The 22,873-nt window shown below is 37.1% G+C and overlaps 2 protein-coding genes across 2 annotated transcripts; both read right to left on the bottom strand.

The window, feature by feature from the left end:
• Positions 1-280: 280 nt before the first annotated feature.
• On the bottom strand, positions 281-4,929 carry LOC132067035 (probable glycosyltransferase At5g03795). Its single transcript, XM_059460196.1, has 4 exons — positions 4,339-4,929; positions 3,588-3,856; positions 1,840-2,188; positions 281-1,168 (listed from the first exon to the last, which is right to left on the bottom strand). The coding sequence occupies exons 1-4, from the start codon at positions 4,669-4,671 to the stop codon at positions 506-508; spliced, it is 1,614 nt and encodes a 537-aa protein (XP_059316179.1). The 5' UTR covers positions 4,672-4,929; the 3' UTR covers positions 281-505.
• A 9,286-nt stretch (positions 4,930-14,215) lies between these two features.
• Positions 14,216-15,943, bottom strand: LOC132066458 (uncharacterized). The gene is made up of 5 exons (XM_059459767.1): positions 15,633-15,943; positions 15,350-15,578; positions 15,172-15,240; positions 14,818-15,120; positions 14,216-14,557 (listed from the first exon to the last, which is right to left on the bottom strand). The coding sequence occupies exons 1-5, from the start codon at positions 15,941-15,943 to the stop codon at positions 14,216-14,218; spliced, it is 1,254 nt and encodes a 417-aa protein (XP_059315750.1).
• Positions 15,944-22,873: the final 6,930 nt, after the last annotated feature.

Below are 22,873 nucleotides of genomic sequence, written 5' to 3'. Positions count from 1 at the left end.
GATGTTGGTTTCTTGAGTCTTTTTTGTACTAAGGTCAGAGATGTATCATATACCATGTCACTTGTTCTAGCCATCCAGTGTCTCTATCATGGTCAATAATTGTACAGTAGATTCCCAGTACAGAGTCAATAAATGATAAAAATCCACAGCTTCCGTAGAAAAACTAGAATTAGAAATTGTCTCGTAGGCAATTTGTCTAATCAAAAGCAAATAGACTACTCCTAGAAAGGTGGAAGAATTAAACGTTATATAATAAGGCATTCTAAAGGAGGCATTTGATGAAAGGAAAATTGACTTACAAGTAACGTTTATTCAAAACTGGAAGCAACTGTTTACAAGATTTAACAGAAAAAATCAAATTACTTTTGACAAAAAAAAAAGGATCATCATATGTTAGTTCCATTTGGATATACTAGTACTAGTTCATAGGAGTATCCAAATTTAGTTGAATTGGATTTTCATTCAACTGCTGAAGGGTTACTCTTCATAAGTGTGTTAACTCCTACTAATGAACTCTTATATTCAATCTTCTTAGCCAGATTGAGTGGACAATCATGTTGAAAAGATCAAATCTTTTAGGAGATCCATTTATCACAAAATGCCTCTGTACTTGCTTCACTCTCCTCTGCATTCTCAAATACTGACTTTGAGAAATGCTCATTAATATCTTCTTGATATTTGGTATGTCCTTCACTGCCACAGCCACAGAAAATGCATTCCAATTTAGGACATCACTAAATGGTGGCACATAACTATCTGATATCAAGACAGGTACACATTCAGCATATATTGCTTCCACAATTCTTGGACTTGCAACTTCATATCCACTTGGACACAAACAAAACCTGCTGTTTTTCAACATGGATTCATAAGATTTTTTGTCTCTTGGAACTTTTTCATAAACTAACATATCTTCATCTTTTCCTTTCCATTGTTCTAGCAATTGGTGCCTTATGTTACCATGTAAACCTCCAGCAAAAAATGCGAGGATCGATCTTCTTGATGGTGAAGGACCTCCAATTAGCCCTTTGATATCGCCCGTCTTGAGATTGATTTCCGGTAAGGATACATCTTTTAGAGGATTAAAACCTTCTGAGGTATTGGCATTGCATAGAACTCTTATGGAGTTGTTGAAGAGATGTGGAACATATGAAGTCGAATGTGGCCCCTGGAGATCAATACAAAAGTTTTTCATAAAAAAGGCAAATTTGATCATATAGCTTTTCATCAATCAAACTATCAACTATGCCTCAGTCCGGAACTAGTTGAAGTCAACAATAAGATAATATGAAATGTGACACCATTCAACGCGTCGCGACAAGATTACTATAGGATATGAATGTCAAATGGGCGGGCCAGGCTGAATGTGGGCGAATCAAAATGGGCTGAGTTAATGACCCGTCCGAAAGTTACTTGGGCTGAAATGAGTTAGGCTAAAAAGGGGGTTGGGTTATGACCCACCCAAAAGTTACTTGGCTGAAATAGATTGAGCTAAAATGGCTAAAAAGTGGGTCATAACCCAACCCGTCCAATTCTTTCGAAATTTTAATTTCTTTGTTGGTTCTTTAATAATTTTTTAAGTACCTAATAAAACTTTTTCTTTCCTTTTTATGGCTATATATAACATACTATCAAACAGAAAAATTATTTTTCTGAAAATATTTTGACAAGATTTCTCGTGGATTAATTTGGACTACATACTAGTCCAATTTTTAAATGGACTGATTGGATGGGTCAAAATAGGTTGAGTCAATAATGCCCCGTAGTTTCATGGGCTTATTTTGCACTCCTGCTATAGGATAATAATACATGTACTGGACTCTGTAAGAACTTGCTTACCCAATCATGGCAAGAAAGCATGAAGTGATCAGCACCAAGACTTCTGTTCCAAAAAGAATGCCTTTCAGAAATGACTTTAATATAATCTGCAACAGTTCTACCAATGGCATGCATATCATGGGCACCAGGGACATAAAGGTATCGAACCATCACAACAACACTAAATGGCAGAAAATACACTAAGGCCTCATCTGGATCTTTTGTTCTATAAAGGCTCCCCTTCTCCATTTCATGTATAAACCTTCCCTCTGTTGAATATATACTCCTGCATGGACCATTATGGAATATTGGAGGCTCTCCTTCCTTATACACATATACCTTGAAATTCTTCTCCATTTCAAGATAGCTCCTACAAAATTATTGCAAAAGATATAAATGTTAATGTAACATGAACACGATGTTACCATTCAAATGAACGATTTGTTCTTTTAACTTTCACTAAGGAGTGTCAAAATTATAAAGGAGTAAACCCATGAAGAAGTCAAGGAAAGTCAATATATAGTGTATATATATACATAGAAAAGAACTTTTTTACCTAGCTAAACAGTGTATATTTCCTACAAAGGAGTATTAGACACCCCTTGAATACATGCGGCTTCTCCACTGATTGTAGATCCAGTTTAAGTTCTAGGTATAAAAGTATATATATATATATATACACACACACAATTAGGGGTGTACATGGACCGGGTTGGTTCGGATTTTTTAAATACCAAACCAAACCAATTGCGTCGGGTTTTAAAATTTATACACCAAACCAAACCAATAAAATTCGGGTTTTCAACCTCGGTTTTCTCGGATTTTTTCGGGTTTTTTCTAAGTTTGATACAAAACATATAACTTTTACTTTAAATATTTCTTTAGTCCTAGTAAGATACAATTATATAATTAAGGTGTTTCTCAAGAAAATAACATAAAATGTGAGAAGAGTGATGACATTGTATTAAAAAATTCAACAAAAGCTAATATAATCGGTTAAAATAAATATTACTAATTAACAAGCCATAAAAGAAAATGACCCTAATCTAAAAATACTAAATCATGCTAAAATAAGTATTAATTATATGACAAAGAAAAAAAAACTTAAGTTATGTATTTTTACTCTCTAAATCAATTATGCAAAACTAAAGAATAGATATCCAACATTATTCTAGTGGTAAATTGAATTTCTTTTGTTAGGATTAGTGTTGAGTTGGTTTTGGTTTGGACTTTATTTGAGTTACTAGCATCCATAGGATATAAAACTTATTGACATTCAAAATTCTAAGTTCAAGCTTGAATAATATAATAATAGATAAAAAATTAATAAAAAATTTAAGAAATATTTATAAATTACTTTACAAATAAATATTTTTATGTATAAAATATTTTAAAAATTGAATACATGTAATGTTGGTTTGGTTTCGGTTTGACTTTTTTTTTAGTTAAAAACCAAACCAAACCAATTATGGTCGGTTTTTTTTTTCCATACCAAATCAAGTCAAACCAAACCACTAGTCGTTTTTTTTTTCTCGGTTTGATTTATCGGTTTGGTGCGGTTTGTCGGTTTACTTTGTATAGCCCTACACACAATCATGTCACTTATAATAAGTAAATCTCATAATAAGTAAATCTCTATGATAAGCATTAACGGATATGTTAAAAATGGTAACTAACTTTCTATTACTGATTAAACTACGTAAAAAAATCTTCAAATTATCAGTATATATAACTTAATTAATTGTGAGGTAGAATTAGTAGTTCAGTACCTGTGGAAGGCATTTGCATTATGGTACATGGGGCCTTGAGGAACATAATCAGGATCAAGATGGTTAGATATCATACTCCCATTTCTAGCAGCTTCTCTTATAGATGACCTGGCTTTTGCCAAAACTGCTTCAAGCCTTTCTAACCTGCTATACACTTTAAGTACCCCTTTAGTTGCATTACCATGTTCTTCTCCTTCATTAGATATATCCTTATCAATCTCTTTTTCTTCTTCACTTGATTCATCCTTCTCAATCCCTTCTCCTCCTCCCTTTTTTTTAACAAGTTAGCAAAACACAGAAAGTAGAAAATAGATCAACATACGAGTTTAAGTTCTATGCACTGAAGGTTCCACAATCAAGTTATTTATAAGATAAAAAAAGTAATTAACCTGCTATCACAGGTTAAACCGCTACTATAAAAAGGCCCAAGACCGACCGCAGTCGCTCTTTTCCTGGGAAAAACCAACCAAAAACCGACTAAAAATAGGTTGTTGGGACGGAGCTCTTGGTCCAAAAAATCAACAGACTCGGTCGGTTTAAACAAACCAACTCTGTCGGTTTCTAGATATAAAATTTATCTGTTTTTCTGACATCGACTCGGTCAGTTTTTCCATCAATCCAAAAGTCGCTCGGTGTTAGGCATATTTTTAGTAGTGCACTACGCTAATACTGATAGTGTATGTAACTTAAATCCTCATTATACACAAGAAAAACAAGTGCAACAACAAAACAAGGGAAAAGTGGGCTTTACATGGGGAGGTTGATGAGGAATATTTGAATCTTCAGCTACCAAATTCTGATGGAGTGAGTTGTTGAAAGGAGAAATGAATGTTGAAGCCTCAGCTAGACCAACTATTTGTAAATGCTCATCTTGCTCTTCATAACTACTCAAAGACCTCAAAGAATAAGAGTTCAAGATTCCAACAGACTTCCATTTCCAAGAAGAAAATGACACAAAAGAACTACTCTGTGAGCCTATTAATGTACAAGCAAGAACTGAAACAACAACCAAAGGGATGAAAACCAAGAGAGCCAAATTAGAAGACAAAAATGAAGGCAATTGCAGCTTCTTGACAGACAACATTTTCTAAAAATTGACTAATTCTGCATGGCCTAACAAAAATTTAGTAGTACTGCAAAAAATGAGAGGAAATTATAATGAGATAAAAGATTTTGTTAGTCAGTGAACATTCTGATATTCATTACTTCACTGCAAGTTATTCTTTGCTGCAGAGTTGCATTATTCTAGCACATCATGTGTTTAAAATAAGCCAAAAAGGGCACTTGCTAAGTAGCCAGCAGCTTTCTGGGGATCAGCTTCTCCTTGCAAAGTTTCCTTAAAATTCAAGACTCCTTATTTTTGTCTTACTTCAATGATATTTAATAATATTTTTTGTACTTTACTTTTCTCCATTTTTGCCAATACTAAAATTCCCAAATTATATTTTGCTCCTTTTTATGCTTTTGTGTACCACAGTTGTGCTGTCCAAAAGTTAGATTAGCAACTTTTGTGTACCACAGCTGTGCTGTCCAACAAGTTAGATTAGCAAATTCTTATAGTATTTTTTACGTAGTTTTCAAATATGTGTATATACATATTCCATTTTCTTAACTAAAAATTGAAAAACCACTTTTCCCCGTCTTAAATTTTTGTTCATTATACATATTTTTCGATAATTTAATAGTCGTCTAAACTTTTAATCATGGTTTTCTAGAGATCTATAATATTCTGAAATAAAAATATTTGAGTTGTTGTATCAATCAAATAATTTCAAGGTTTTTTTTAAACCTCATTAGTAAAGTACACACTTTAGTCACGTACGTTTGGCTTACTCGAAATGCAACGTAAATCAATTGGACAATTCACGAGGCAAAATAGCCCTCAAGTTGTGAAATCCATGATGATATAGCAAGAACCAAGAATTACAAGCTGTATATGTATCTCGAAAATTGATGAATCTTAAAGGCTTATACTTTTACTCCCTTCATCTCAAATTATCTCTTGCGATTCTCTTTTACACGCCTTAAGAAACACTAATTAGGAGGTGTATTTGACTACTTTACCACTATTTATATCTTAAGATATAATTTTTTTTCACTGAATATTTACTTCATTTATGTGTCATCTTCATCAATTGAGGTATTTGTAGTCTTCAAAAACAATTACTACTAAAGTTACAATGAACAAAATTGTTTTGAACTTCTAAAATGACAAATACTCCCTCTTTCACTTTTACTTGTCCAGTTTGGACTTTGCACAGTTTTTTTAAGAAATATAATTGATATGAATATTTTACCATAATACCATATTAAATGAGAAATGATTTTCAGAATAGGTAATTAATGCTAATGGTAAAAGACTAAAAAAAGAATTTTCACTTAATATGCTAAAAGTGAAAATGTATTTTTAGTATAGTGAACCAGTAAAAGTGAACAGAGAAAGTAATTTGAGGCAACCATTTTTAAAAATAACCACAAAAAAAAAAAAAAAAAAATTGGCACGGAAAGAGTATCATAATAAGTGTAGTAGTAATATTTTGACTAAAAATAGGTTGACTTAATTTATGAATTAGCAGTATATTGGAAATACACGAGTTCCTGAAAATGCCCCGAGATTGCAGCTTAAAGGGTCCGTTAACGTAACGCATATTAATCAGCATTCAATTTTTAACAGCTCCATGATATTTCAGCAATCCAAGGCACTATTTTCCTTATTTTTACTTCTGAAATTCAATTGTTTTAGTAATTTATATCGTTTAGTTTTTAGAAAACTATTCCTAACATATTTTTCAGGTGTGGATATTCACAGAATTTGAGAATTTTGACTTGGTCAAGTACATCACCTAGAGGTAGTACATAGTTTTGTGAGATCAAAACTGGATGGCCAGTGATGTTTCCTCTCAGAAAATTGATCTTATCAAAAGGAGCATATATCTTGGATTGAAGAACTCAGGTCTATTGAATTGTATAGCATGTACTTCTTCCGATTTTATTTTACTTGTCACGGTTATTAAAAATAATTGGTCTTTTATGAATTCATTGAATTTGTAGATGTCCAACAACTCATCCATGAACCATTTCATTATACTGCCTCCGTTCACTTTTACTTGTCCCCTTTTGACTTTTCACGTTGTTTAAGAAATAATAAATAAAGTGTGTATTTTACCATGATGCTCATATTAATTGCTAGATAATGGTATTGGTTTTGGAAAAGGATTGGAATGAGTAATTAATATTAAGGGTAAAACAAGAAAAAGAATTTGTCTTGCCTTGATATGTGAAAAATGACAAGTAAAAATGAAAATTTATTTTAGGAATAATGGACAAGTAAAAGTGAACGGAGGGAGTACATGAATATATTTATTGTGCCCCATTAATATCTTGTACTCCCTCCGGATAAAAAAAAAAGAGTCCACTTAGCAAATCAAGAAATAATTAACCTTGTTTTTCCATATTTTTCCCTATTAAGTGCTATATGATCAAATCTCAATGTCTATTTAATTAGGGATAATTTAGTCAGATTACCTGTTTTTGTCTAGGAGTTGGTATTTTCTTAAGGGGTGTGCAAATGGCTGAGTGGACTCTTTATTTGATCCAGAGAGATTAACTTTCAATAGGATTGTATCGTATATATATGATAGTTTCTATTTTTACAAGTGCACATGATCAATAAGAAATAGAGATACTTGACCCACTTGAAATAAGAAGAAAAGTTGTCTCCCTCCTCTCTACATCTCTTGTCTAAATATATCTTGTTTTTAATTATTTCATTTGCTCTCAATTTACAATATGTTATCAGCACGCGTTGCTTAAATAGGAGTCATTTTGCTTACTCCACAAGGTTCTAATCTTCGTTCTTAAATTATATTCTGGTCTCTTCTATCTAGGTATATTGACTTTAACTGTCTTTAAGTTGATATTCATCATGCACTCATTTTTTGTATCATAAGATGAATTTGCTAAACTGTTAGGATATTCACAGAGTATGAAATTTTGCTTATGTGATGTTGCAAGTAGAATTAACTATCACATGAAATTTGTGTGAAATTTTGAATTCATGTGATAATTAATTCTACTTGTAACATTACATAAGCAAAATTTGATATTCTACTAGTATCCTAACAGTTCTTTAGCAAATTCGTCTTATGATACAAAAAATGTGTGCATGATGGATATCAACATAAAGACTAGTTGAAGCTAGCAAACATACACGGATAGAAGAGATCAAAATATAATTTAAGAATGAAGATTAGAACCTCGTGGGGTAAGCAAAATGATTCATATTTGACCAACTCGTGCTGATAATGCATTGCAAATTGAGAGCAAATGAATAATATAAAATATGATATATTAGCCAAGAGATGTAGAGAGGACTGAGATGACTTTTTTTCTTATTTAAGTGTGTCAAGTGATCTCTATTTCTTATTGATGTACACTTGTAAAACTAGAAACTATCGTATATATATGACACAATTCCATTGAAGCTTAAGGTTACAACATATTAATGGGCAGGGGCGGACCCACATATAGCATGCCGAGTGCTCGAGCATCCATTAATCCTGACGAAAACTCTTTGTATGTAGTTAGAAAATATAGGAAAATTGTTATATAGAATTTGTTAGCACCCATTAACCAAAAAGTGTGATGGGTGCTTGGGTTTTGTGAATGAATTTCAGCGCGCCTAAGCCTTATGGTGAGGGTTCGAACCGCTGCTGCACTTCTTTTTTCAAAATGACAAACAAAATTTTCCTATTTTATTTTATTGAAAATAACAGAGCTTTTTTTTTTTTTTTTTTAATAAAAAAACGTTGACTCTTCTTTTATGGAGTATACAAAATGCTTACCTTTTCTTTATTGTTTTTTCTACCTTCCAATATTTCATTTCACTAATTAGTAATTTATAAAAACTTAGTAGGCTTTCTAGAAAGTATAAAGACAGAGAACAAAGAAACCCCTTATTGGCTTCCCTTTCTTGGTCAAAAAAAAAAAAAAAAAAAAAAAAAAAAAAAAAAAAAAAAAGGAACGAAGCTACACAACAACTAGCAAGTTTTATTGTCCTCTCCAAAAATCTAAAAATTAAAATACAAGAAATAAGGTAATAAGATTTAGCATTTTGATTATAAGCTAGAGATTTTGGGTATAAGTATAACACGTGATTAGAAGTTTGGGTTTTTGCAATTCTTATTGTTGGGTTAATGGGTTTTCACAATGCCTATTGCTTATGTTTTGTAAAACAAATTCATTGAATTATTGTTGTTATTTCTTTGTTTAGTTTGTTATGAAGAACCTAAGATACTCGCAATTGTTAGCATGATGCTATCATTCATCGTTTTCAACATATAAAAAGTCGGCAAGCATAATTGTGACTTGTGATTAGAAGTCTTTTTTTTAATCATGATATTGTAGACAGTAGTTTTCATTGTGATTAGAAGTATTTTTCCGGTAATGATACTATTAATCGTAGTTTTTTCGTTAATTTTTTTCACTGTCGCGTTCGAATAGTTGTGCACTTCGACTATGTGATTGATAGCAACTTTATGTTAAAGGAAATGAACACTCATGACCTTAAAATCCTGGATCCGCCACTGTTAATGGGCCACAATAAATATATTCATGTATAATGAAAATGGTTCATGAATGAGTTGTTAGACATCCACAAATTCAATGAATTCATAACAGACCAACTATTTTTGGGTCATTTGCACTTTTGTCCCTATTTTGTGATGGTCTTTAATTTTTTCCCTTCAAACTCGCACTTATGCCTAGAAGGACATAAGTTATGCATCATAATATTCGTAAGCTACGCCCACGCCCTTAAAGAACTTATGTCCCTCTAGATATAAGTTCGATTTTGAAGGCCAAAAATTAAAGACCAGCCCATTTGAAGGGCAAAAATTAAAGACCAGTCTATTTTAAGGGCACACCATTCAATTACTTCATTATTTTTAATAACCATGACAAGTAAAATAAAATCGGAAGAAGTACATGTTATACCATACAATACACCTGACTTCTTCAATCCAAGATATATGTTTCTTTGGATCAATTTTCTGACAGCAAATATCACTGGCCATCCAGTTTGGGTCTCACAAAACTATGTAATCTGTAACACTGATGCATGGAGTTCAAAGAGTCTTGTCAATCATGCTCTTCCTCCAGCTTCTTATGCTTGAGTATTGTATAAGTATTACTCTGTCTATTTATATTTCAACATTTCTTAGTTCTCTAACATCTTAGTAGTATACAACATAAAGAGATAGAAATTTATACCCCAAAAAAATATATTTATCATTTCCAATTACGACTACTTAAGCTACTGGAATTATATGTGATTGTGGCTATTTTCAGGATGCACCGATTTTGACACACTAATTGGAATTGAGACTTGAACTATATGTAGTGTATTGTAAACCAAACTAAAAGGGGAAAAGGAAACAAGTAGTCATCCGGCTCAAACTATTGACAAGCTGATAGCCCAAGAAGCTTAAAAGATATTTTTTAGCCGTTTTGAAATAATTCCATTTCATAGTCTTTTTTCAACTAATTCCAGCATATGTATAAAAATTGTATCATTGTTGTATAGAATATGTATCACTACTATATATGTATAGAAAATGTATCATACATATAGAAACTGTATCATTGTTGTATAGAATATGTATCCCTACAATTTGTGTTTAGAATATAAATCATTGTTGTATAATTTGTGTATAGTAAATGTATAATCAACGTATACTTACTAATTATACACATATTATACAATTATTATGCACATATTATACATGTTTTGGGATACTTTTTGAAGGCTCGATTTCCTTCGTCACTTCCTCTTCTTTTTTCTTCATTTCTCTCGTTTGTGAATTTTTTTCGTCGCATCTTTTTTTCCTTTTTGTAGCAATTTTAGTAATGTGTAGTTCTTGCGGCGACTCCCTGGAGTCATCACAAAAAACCTTTAGCAACAGCAGTACATGCCCCAATCTTTAGTGGCGACTTTGTGATCTTTTGCAACGACTTTTATCGCCACAAAAATGTTTGATCTCTTGTAGTGATTGGGCCGCTGGGCTTTTTCGTGTCAATTGTTTGGGAGGAAAGTCCATTTCGCGGCACTAAGGTGAAACTTGGGCCATTAAAATTTTTGATGGCCACGCAATATCCTTTGGGCAATTTGCACGATTGCCGTTATTCGGGGGTTGTCTTTAATTTTTTTCCCTCAAATTATTGGTCTTTAATTTTTGCCCTTCGCCTAATACCGCAAGGTTCTGCGTTCGAATCTCGACTCAGTCAAAAAAAAAATCGCAAGGCAAAGTTTCGTAACAAAATTAGGCCTATTCGGGCAAAAGTTAGCCCTAAAGGACAAAATTAGACCTTAAGAACTAACTTTTGCCTAAAATTAGGCCTATTCGGGCAAAAGTTAGGCCTTAAGGCAAACTTTTGCCCAAAATTAGATCTTAAGGCAAACCTCTGCTTTAAGGCCTAACTTTTGGCTAAAATTAGGCCCATTCAGGAAAAAGTTAGGCCTTAAGGCAAACTTTTGCCCAAAATTAGGCTTTAAGGCAAACCTCTGCCTTAATGCGTAACTTTTGCCTCAATAAGCTTAATTTTGGGCAAATGTTAGGCCTTAAGGCAGAAGTTTCACGAAAATGTTGCCTTGCGAAATTCTTTTTTGGCAAGAATCTCGAAGTATTTTTGGCCATTTTTTAAGCGAAGCACAAAAATTAAAGACCAGCAATTTGAGGGACAAAAATTAAAGATCAATGCGTTTGAAGGGCAATCCGCACAAAAAAAAAGGTCCTTTTCCCAACTAAAAGGGTGGTCAAATATTTGGGCCCCAGCCTTATGTGGGCAATTGGACTAGACTGCTACCAAAATTTTAAAACTAGAGCGGGCAATTTGCACGATTGTCCTTCATAAAGACTGATCTTTAATTTTTATCCCTCAATTCGCTGGTCTTTAATTTTTTCCCTTTGCTTAAAAAGGTGATCGAAAAAACTCCGAGGTTCTGGGTTCGAAACCCAGGAAAGTTGAAAATAATAATAATTTTCAAGGCATAGGTTTCTATGAACTTATGTCTATTCGGGCGAATTACATAGAACCTGTGCCGGAAACGGCAGACTTTGCCTTATAAGGCAGACTTTTAGTTATGCCTTAAGGCAAAGTCTGCTGTCTCCGACAGACTTTTAATTATGCCTTGCGCAAAGTCTGCTGCATAAAGTAGACTTTTTGCAAAAGCCTTGAGCGGGGGTTCTAACCCAGAACCTCGGAATATTTTCGGCCACCTTTTTAAGCGAAAGTCAAAATTAAAGACCAGCAATTTGAGGGACAAAAATTAAAGACCACCCCCCAAAGAAGGGCAATCCACGCAAAAAAAGAAAAAGAAAAAAGAACTAGAGCCCTAAGGTATGAAGGAGCCGATCATAAGATCTTATAAAAAAACTCAATTTTTTCGTTAACTGAAGAATCAAATTAATGAGACTGATAAACGAACCGAAAAGATGAAATTATAAAAAACATAGACCATGAGTCGATTGAGTTATGAGAATTGTGCAATTTTTGTACGATCTGAGCACGACTGCAAAAGAAGTCATGAGAGGTTACACAATCTGGGGTTGGTTGTGTCCAATGGTTTTGATTTCACAGTGTTCCAGATGATTGACCCAACCAAGCAGTGGTGGAGGGTCGCATGACTATGGTTCCAAAACAAAAAACTTGTTATGTTTTCCTCTAATTTTAATGCCCATTAACCCTATAGATTCATACCGGAAACAACTTCTCTATCTCCCAAGATAAGGTAAGGTCTGCATACATTCTGCACTCCTTAGACCTTATTTTGTGGGATTTCACTTGGTATATTGTTATTGTTGTTATATTAAACCTATAGATTTCAGAAAACACCCGAAATATTAACGAATATTGAAATTGGAGATCTCTTTTATTTATTAGTTTATCCTCTTTCATAGGGAAGAACTTTTTATGTTTCTTCTTCGAGGACATATGCCTGACCGAAGCTCATAATTTTTTGTATTATCTCTCCACTTGTATGCTAATTAACCCCCAGGTATGCAACATGAAAAATATATACCCCTAACCCTTTAGATTGACTATATGAATTTTTCATATTCCTTCTATTCTACTCAGGTCAGTACATGAGTATGTGGACACTAACAATAAATTAAATTCACTTTTACGCGGGTCATTAACCAATCACTTTTACAGCGATTGCGAAGCATCACATATCACCAAAGCATTATATTGGCTTCCAGAAATTAATATCTGTCCTCTAAGGGGGTCCCAATCTCTCAGATATTTTTGTTTTTCTTTTCAACAGATATTTTTGTTTTTGGACCTCTTCTACTTTTGATACAGACTTCAAAATATCTCTTAAGACTCAAATCCACTTATCAAATGCTCATTTGGTACTATATTCGTTGTGTTTATTTTCATTCTCTACCTAATTTGTTTTTTAATATTTTATGGTATTGTTTTATAACAACGGAAATACTTTTAATTCGTGAGACCTTTCAATGTTACATGGAAAACGATATATATATACACATCGGCACTTGCGTATTTTGCTTTATTTCTCTATGTTATACCATGTGCAAACAAATGCGTTTTGCAGTTATTTTCTTGCTGTTCTACCAAGCAACAAAGTCAGTATTCTCATTATTCTTATTGATTCTTGCCCATTTTGTCGAATTTATAAGAACATTTGTTACTCTAATTAGAGGAATCAAATTTGGATAGATTTTAATGGACGTCTTTTAGACTTCTGAAGTTGCATTGAAGTCATATTTTTTCTAGACATGCTTTTATTAGCACATCATTTGTCTCATATTTTTTCTAGACATGCTTTTATTAGCACATCATTTGTCTACGTAATCCTGATTCGCATCACGTAAGTTCATGGGATAAAACTTCTTTATGTTAAATTTCTTTGTTTTCAAAGCTCGAATATATAAAGTCGATAGAGCTGCTAGTTACCTTAATTAGTATTCTAATTTGCCTTGAAAATCCACTTATTTCAACCCTTTTCGTCCGGATCATCTCTCGGTTTTCTCTTTCTTTAGCAACTTTCATTGCATAGTTACTTTATATTAAGGGAAAATGACATAGGGTATACCTACTTAAGACTCTTTATTACAAAATATATCGATAGTTTTCCTTATTTACAAAATATAACGATATTTTACGAAACATGACGGATTTTCATATATTTTTCGTTTCTTTTCTTTCAGAATTTTTTTTTTTTTAAAATAATATATTTTAAACTTTTTTTTTTATTTTTTTATCAAAGGCTTAAAAAATACCTCAAACTTTTGTGTATGAAAAATGTATGAAATGTGTATGTGTGAGTGAAATTTTTAATATAGTTTTAATACACAAAATTGTGAGCGAAAACTTTAAGCTTTAAATATTGTATGAAAGTTGTTACAATGTTGTTGTAGTTGTATTAATTTTTTTTTTTTTTTTTTTTTTTTTTTTTTTTTTTGTAATCAACAGTTTTATTAATCACCAAGTTAGGATCATTACAGCACCATAGTTGAGCCATCACAGCTAACTATTTCAAGGAGAACAAAAAACCATTACAAGACTCTAGCCTACATATATAGAGGGCAGTACATAGTAGCTTAAAACTGGTAACTCTGAATAGTAGCAGATAGTCCATGACCAGCTCTAACATTACAGATATAGACAATCTCACGTGCCATACTTGCAACATCTCGACTTCTCTTCTCAAAGAGTCTTTGATTCCTTTCGATCCAGATTGAATGAATGCCTTCAGCATAGACCATTCTAAAAATCCTTGCTCTGTGAGACTTCCCTTTACCACATTGCAATACCCAAGTTAGATGATTCCCCCATGTTTGTGCCGGTGAAAACTGTCTCTGAATCCAGCTAAACAATCTGCTCCATAACTGGTTGGCAAAGGGGCAACCAACAAACAAGTGACTTCTATCCTCATGACATTGCTGGCATAGTATACACAGTGGTTAGACATCCAATCCCCATTTAATGAGCCTATCAGATGTAAGTAGTCGTCCATGTAAGGTCAGCCACATAGTAAATACAGATTTTGGCCTTGTAGCATTTTGGAAATCAAGCATTTCCATCTGACCCTTTCCAGATCACCTAGCATCAACAAGTACATAGTTCTAATGAAGCTTTTGCCGGGTTAAACATCAACATTTGCCATATCTAAGTGTCTTCTGGAAGTAAAAATCTGTCTAACCATCCAACTAGCATGACCAGGAAGAACCATAGTTGCAAACTCCTGATTTTTAACATAGTGTGCATGAATCCATTTTATCCAAAGCCTGTCTTGTTTGCTAGCTAGGTCCCAGCATAACTTGATGATAGCAACATGATTCCACATCTGTAAGTTTGTAAGATTCAGTCCTCCAGATGCTTTAGGAGTGCAAACTTTTTCCCAGGAGACCAAGGCTTTCTTGGTGATTGTATTAACACCCGACCGCACATAGCTTCTACAATATGCCTCTATAGCCTTGACCACTTTAACAGGTAAGATAAATAGCTGGGCCCAATAAGCTTGAATACCAAACAGTACACTCTAAACTAATTGTACCCTCCCTGCATAAGAGAGCTTCTTAGCAGTCCAAGAAGTCACTCTCTTAGTGATCTTGTCTATAAGAGGCTGCCATTGAAGAACAGTTAGCTTCTTAGTTGATAGTGGAATGCCCAAGTATTTAAACGGTAGAACCCTAGCAGTGTAACCCAAATCTTTGTAAGATGTCATCCTGGACTGCTGCAGTCACTCCACCAAAGTAGACTGAGCTTTTGTTCAGGTTAGCCTGAAGACCTGATGCTTGAGAGAATGTGAAAAAAGCCTTGTGTAAAGCAGCAATAGAGTTCAGGTCACCTCTTGAGAATAATAAGAGGTCATCAGCAAAGCTAAGGTGTGTAATACCTAGTCTTGCACATTTAGGGTGGAACTTGAAGGCCTTATCAGATTTTAGGGTATTGAGGTTCCTACTGAGGTATTCCATGACAATAGCAAATAAGAAGGGGGAGATGGGATCTCCCTACCTCAGTCCCTTAGCAGCATCAAATGGTGTAGTAGGAGTACCATTAACTAATATAGTGTAGTTAACAGTTGTCACACATTGCATCAACCAACCCCTGAATCTTGTAGGAAACCCCAACATCTCCAGTTTTTGCTCCAGATACACCCATTCTATAGAGTCATAGGCTTTCTGCATGTCAATCTTAATCATGCACCTGGCTGAGATGTGTTTTCTAGTGTAAGCTTTAACCAGCTCATGAGCCAAGGTAATGTTATCAGAGATCCTCCTGCCTGGGGTGAAACGTGACTGAGACTCACATATGATGTAGGGCATAACTGTTACGTCCCGCGTTTTTGCATAATTTGGAAATCATGAGAATAATTAAGACTTGTGTGTTAGAAGGCAAGAATTTGATTTTTGTTAATATGCTTATGTCGTTTATGAAATTATTGGTGTAAGGACATCGGGAAGGCCGAGGGCAAATTTGGAATTTTGGAAATTAGTTTCGGAAATTACAAAACGAGTGTTTAACGAATTGGGCCAAGAAAAATTGGAAGAAAATTTAAGGCCCAAGTTTGAGGGGTGGCCGGCCAAGGGGCTTGGCCCAAGCCCCATTTAAATGGTCATGTGATTTTCATGTGACCATTAATCAAGCAATATATATTCATGTGTGTTCATAGAAAGTTCAAGAAACTATTACAAAACAAAAAAAACTTGAGAGCAAACCCAAGAGGCCATTCGGCCGAACCCAAAGAAAAAGAGAAAAGAAATTTCCAAGTCTTCTACTTCAATCCAAAATTCTTGTTCTTGTTGAATTCTTGTCAAGCTCAAGACGCTCTTCAACGTGATATAATTAGTTTAGCAAAAGAGCGACGTTTGTGGAAAGTTGAAAATTGAAGAAAAAGGTAAGAATTCCACTTCTTGTGTTATGGAATAAGTTTGTATGTTAGAATGATTAAAATTGGATGAGAATTATGGGAGTGTGATATGTGTGTGAAGCCGTGCATGTGTGTGTGTTGGTGGTGTTGGCCGTGAGCCATATGGATATGGGAGAGAAATGAATTCAAGTTTAATTAGTTTGTTAGTTGTGTTGTTGTGATCTTAGTAATGCAAATAAGGGTTTAATGACTTGAATTGGCATTGAAGTTGCTTGTATGTAATTATGGGAATTTATGTGAATTTTATGTGATTTTTATATAATGATGGAATGAAAGTTCTAAACGTTAATTATGATTGTTGTTGATGAGTTTGTAGGAAAGACAATGTGATTTGGAAGTTTTGTTGTGTTTGTGGAAGAGTTGGATGGAATATGGAATTGGTAGAAATACATGAATTCATGAATAATGTATGGAACGTTATTGGAATATGTTTGAATAATATTGAATTAGTTAATGAATCTGGAAAATGTTGATATTAGTTTGATAATGTGAAGTTTGGATGGAAATTGTCGAACTATGTAGAAAGGAGACCTTTTGTGCCATATGTAGTTTATGATGGTTGTTGATGTTGTTGGGTTGTTGTTGTTGATATTTTGAGCCGAGATGATTCTCGGGGATGTTATATATATAGGGGAAGTCTTTGCCGAAATTTCGGTAGACCAACATGACCTTAAGTTGAATACTTAGAATCTATAACTTACCTTTGGTAATCTTGACCATTTGTAGATTCGGGCGAAACGGGAATCGAGCTTAAGCGAGCGTAAGACGCGCATAAGGTATGTAAAGCTCACCTATTCTTTATATGGCATGTCCTAGACCTACTAGGTTAAAACGTGACCTTGGGGATAATCCTGCTCCTAGAGATTCGAGTTTGATTTTAGTTACTATTCATTCGACGCGCAATTGAATCAAAATGCTTATCTTTGGATATAAAAATGCGTAAACCTTCGTACCTTTCGTAAATGAGTCCAAATTGCTCCGAAACTATCACGGATAACCTTGTGGAACCTAATGTTGGTAAATTATGTCCGCCGCCTCAACTTAACCCGAGGTGGGCCCGCAGTCCTGAGAAATTCCCTTATTTGGTTTATTTGTCTTATTTCCGTATGATATGAAAAGGAAACATTTACTATGACTCTAAGGTTCGTTTGAAACATCCTATGATATTAATTGAACGTTTTTCACTAAGTATGACACTAGATTTTCCAAGAACGACCTACGATGTATTTTTCGAAAAATTGATAACTTAAGAGCCGCGACTTTTAAATATGAATCCCGATTGACTTGATACTTATTTTGAGTTAGCTAATGTTAATATAGATATATGTACATGAAACTATGTGTTGAGTCGGAAATTTATTTTTAATGTGCACTACGATTTCTGCACTACTCTGCTCGTGCCGATGATTATGATTTCGTTCGCCGGTACCCGGGCCGGCTTTGTAATCGTGCGCCTTATGATAAATTCGGCAGTATGTTGTGTTTCGGTTTCCGAGACCTCGCCATAGGGCCGGTTACCGTATGTGGAGTTATGCTGTGATATGGCTAATGATATGATTTGTTTTGCTGACGCGAGACGTCGCGATATGATATGTGTGTGATATGATATGTGTGGGGTTTGTACGGAGATTTGAAACCTTCTGGGGTATGTTGTGTTGTGGCACCAGTGTCGGGTGGTAGCCACGTTCCTGAGCGTTATGCACGATTTTGATTTGCATTATTTGTATATGCTCCAGCACAGGTTTGATACTTGATTTGGTATTTCTTCTTTGTACTCATATTCCACCTGCAATTTGAATTTCTGTACTCTATGCTTTACATACTCAGTACCTCTTTCGTACTGACCCCCTTTCTTCGGGGGCTGCGTTTCATGCCCGCAGGTACTGATATACGTCCGGGAGACCCGCCAGTGTAGGCTACACACTCTGCTGTCTTGGATTGCTCCTTTCTATCCGGGAGCCTGTCTATTGGTATATATGCTTTTGATATGTATACGCTTTTGTACATTTGGACTATTTGGGTACGACGGGGCCCTGTCCCGTCATATGTTTCTGTTCGGAGTCTGTAGAGGCCTGTAGTCATCTATGTGGGTCGAGGGTCCTATGTATGTTTGTTTTGTTGTGAATTGTACCTTTATGCGATCCCGTTTGATGCGGGGCCACGGCGGCCCATATGTCGGTATATGTGTATATATGTGGTCGGCGATGTATATTCGCCGTTCTTCGACTTGATATGGTACTTTACATCCGCGACCGCTTAAATTAGTATTTATTTTTACGCCTGCTTTAATTAATGATTATGACGTCTGAGCTATGATAAATTATGATGATTTGATATGAATGTCCGTTTGGGTGTCCAAATAGGGCGCCAGTCACGGCCACGGGGCTGGGTCGTGACAAAAGTGGTATCAGAGCGGTTTGTCCTCGGAATGTCTACAGGCCGTGTCTCGTAGAGTCCTGTTTATCGGTGTGTTGTGCACCACATCTATAAACAGGAGGCTACAGGACATTTAGGGTGTCACTTTTCTTTGAATCTTAGATCGTGCGATAGAACTGTGCTATTAGGATGACTCCTTTCGACCATTGCTATATTTTTCGAGATGCCTCCGAAGAAGGCAACGGCGGCCCCGAAAGGGCAAGGAGAGGGCAGCAGAGTCTAGTCGGGCACCGAGAGTTACACGGGCTCGTGCTCAGACTACACCGGGTATTGTGCTTCGGTCAGAGGGATCAGCCACTCCACCACCGGAGGCGGCTGGGGCAGGTCCCTCAGCAGTTCCAGCACCCGCGCCTCCAGCTCCCCAGCCCGGGGCAGAGGATAGGACGTTGAGGGAGGCGGTGCAGTTGTTGACGACTTTGGTAGCGGGACAGGTTCGTGGACGCGGGCCGAGGGGTGATGATGATGACAGACGTGACAGTCTGAGGGTCCGCGATTTTCTGACATGCAGTCCCCCAGAGTTTTTCGGGTCCAAGCCCGATGAGGACCCCCATGACTTTATCCAGCAGATGCAGCGCTCGTTGAGGTTGGTCAGGGCTTCAGAGACCGAGTCTGTCGAGCTAGCTGCACATAGACTACGGGATGTCGCTCTTAATTGGTATGAGTCTTGGGGACTATCCAGGGGTGAGGGTGCTCCCCCAGCCACATGGGACGAGTTCACAGCTGCTTTCCTTCGTCACTTTTTGCCCCCGGAGTTGAGGAGGGCGAGAGTTGATAGATTTCTGCATATACGACAGAGGGGTCGGAGTGTTCGCGAGTATAATATGGAGTTTAATTCTCTGGCTCGGTATGCACCTACCTTAGTGGCGGACATGGCCGATCGGATGCACCGATATGCGTCAGGGTTGGACCGCTACTTAGTTGATTGCTGCATGGCGATGGCGTCCCAGACTGATATGGACATCGCCCGGTTACAGGCTTACGCCCAGGGGGTGGAGGACCGACATCGAGCAGATCAGTCTATCAGGGATCGTGACAGGAGGCCGCCCAAGAGGGCCAGGTTTGCAGGATATTCTGGGGATTTTAGAGGCGGGACGGGTCCCGATCCACGGCGATCGGTACGGATATCCTCCTCGTCGGCCGGGGGTACACGGTCCACCGGTAGGCGATTTGATGGTGCGGGCCATCCGGAGCCGGCCGAGTTCCCGAGTACGGGGTTCCGATGACCGGAGGTTCCGGACCGGTCCCGGACCACCCATGCCCCGTTGTTCTTATTGTGGGAGATCACATCCGGGGAGTGCTACCGAGCCACCGAGCTTTGTTTTTCTTGCGGCCGTCGGGGCCATATTATGCGTGATTGTCCGATGGCGGGTGGTTCGGTAGTGCGGCTCGACCGACGGGATCAGCCGCGGGTTCATCCTCTACTCCTTCAGTTACACGCCCTCCGGGACGAGGTGCGCCGCCACCGGCGGGCCGCGGACGAGGCCGTGGCGGGGTTTCAGATTCTAGCGGTCCTTCGAACCGCATATATGCATTGGCTACCCGCCAGGACCAGGAGAGGCTTCGCCGAATGTTGCACTGCTGTACACCGCCGGTTTTCTCTCGATCCGTGTATGCTTTAATTGATCCTGGTTCTACCTTATCATATATCTCCCCGCTTGTTGCTAATAAAATTGGAATAATTTCGAACCTATTGAGCCATTTGAAGTAGCGACACCGGTTGGTGATTCTATTATAGGGCGGATATATAAAAATTGTTCTGTGATTATATGTGATCGTTGCACCAAAGCTGATCTGGTAGAATTAAATATGATCGAATTTGATGTCATTATGGGTATGGACTGGTTAGCTTCCTGTTATGCTAATGTTGACTGCCAGAAAAAGGTAGTTCGTTTCCAGTTTCCAGGGGAACCAGTCATAGAATGGGCAGGCAATACAGCGTCGCCAAAGGGTAAATTTATTTCGTATCTTAAGGCCAGAAAGATGATCCAGAAAGGCTATATTTATCATTTGGTCCGTGTGCACGACACTAAAGCAGAAATTCCTACTCTCCAGTCAGTCCCGGTTGTGAATGAATTTCCCGATGTGTTCCCAGACGATCTTCCAGGTCTCCCCCCTGAACGGGAAATAGATTTCACTATAGATCTGTTGCCTGGTACGCAGCCCATATCTATTCCTCCATACAGAATGGCACCGGCAGAGTTGAAAGAATTGAAAGAATTGAAAGAGCAGCTAAAAGATCTATTGGATAAAGGCTTTATCAGACCCAGTACATCGCCCTGGGGAGCGCCGGTATTATTTGTAAGGAAGAAAGATGGGTCGCTGCGAATGTGTATCGACTACCGGCAACTGAATAAGGTGACTATCAAGAATAAATATCCCCTCCCCGGATTGATGATTTATTTGATCAGTTGCAGGGTGCTAAACATTTTTCGAAGATAGATCTGCGCTCTGGTTATCATCAGGTACGGGTGCGAGAATCTGATATTCGAAGATCGCTTTCGGGACCGGTACGGCATTATGAATTCAGGGTAATGTCTTTTGGGCTAACAAATGCTCCCGCGGTATTCATGGATTTAATGAATCGGATATTTCGGCCATTCCTCGATATGTTCGTGATTGTGTTTATTGACGATATTTTGGTCTATTCACGATCGGCAGAGGAGCATTCAGATCACTTGAGGACAGTCCTAGGCACACTTCGACAACAGAAATTGTATGCCAAATTTTCCAAATGTGAATTCTGGTTGACCTCAGTGGCATTCTTGGGACATATTGTCGGAGCAGATGGTATTCGGGTCGATACACAGAAGATCGAAGCTGTACAGAATTGGCCCAGGCCGACTACACCGACAGAGGTACGCAGTTTCCTGGGGTTAGCCGGATATTATAGAAGATTTGTGGAGAATTTTGCTTCTATTGCGGCACCACTGACGAAGCTGACTCAGAAAGCAGCAAAATTTCAGTGGACTGATGCCTGCGAGCGCAGCTTTCAGATGTTGAAAGAAAAATTAATCACAGCTCCAGTCTTAGCCCTTCCGGAAGGATCGGACGGGTATGTTGTTTATTGTGATGCTTCTGGTACTGGAATAGGTTGTGTTTTGATGCAGCACGGTCGAGTCATAGCCTATGCTTCCCGGCAACTCAGACCGCACGAGAGGAATTATCCTACTCACGACTTGGAATTAGCCGCGGTAATTCATGCCTTGAAAATATGGCGGCATTATTTATATGGGGTTCATGTTGACATTTATACTGATCATAAAAGCCTCCAATATATTTTTAAGCAAAAGGAGTTGAATCTACGGCAACGGAGATGGCTCGAGTTGCTAAAAGACTATGACGTTGATATTCTGTATCATCCGGGAAAAGCCAACGTTGTAGCGGACGCACTTAGCCGTAAGTCCATGGGCAGTTTGACTGATGTGCAGCCCCGACAAGAAAGAATTGATTCGTGAAATTCATCGTTAGCTTGACCTTGGAGTTCGTCTAGTAGATTCGGAAATCGGGGTTTCGTGTCGGGAAATTGCCGAATCATCCATTATGGAAGAAGTAAAACAGCGTCAATTCGAAGATCCCATTCTGGTCCAGTATAGAGATGTGGCCCTCAGCAAAGAAAAGACCCAGTTCGAGATTTCTCCGGACGGGGTATTATTATATGAAGGCAGAGTATGTGTACCCGATGTTGCTGGTCTACGGCGGCAAATTTTGGGTGAAGCACATAATGCACGGTATTCTATTCATCCTGGCTCCACTAAAATGTATCATGATCTTAAATGTTTATATTGGTGGGACGGCATGAAAAGAGACATTGCGGAATTTGTCGGTCAGTGTCCAAATTGCCAGCAAGTCAAGATTGAGCATCAGAAGCCCGGCGGGTTATTACAAGAAA

This window comes from Lycium ferocissimum, chromosome 8 (assembly GCF_029784015.1).
Source record: "Lycium ferocissimum isolate CSIRO_LF1 chromosome 8, AGI_CSIRO_Lferr_CH_V1, whole genome shotgun sequence".
In the NCBI taxonomy this organism is placed as follows: Eukaryota; Viridiplantae; Streptophyta; class Magnoliopsida; order Solanales; family Solanaceae; genus Lycium; species Lycium ferocissimum.
The sequence above is the reverse complement of the archived record's forward strand: the minus strand, read 5'-3'. Positions and strand labels throughout refer to the sequence as shown.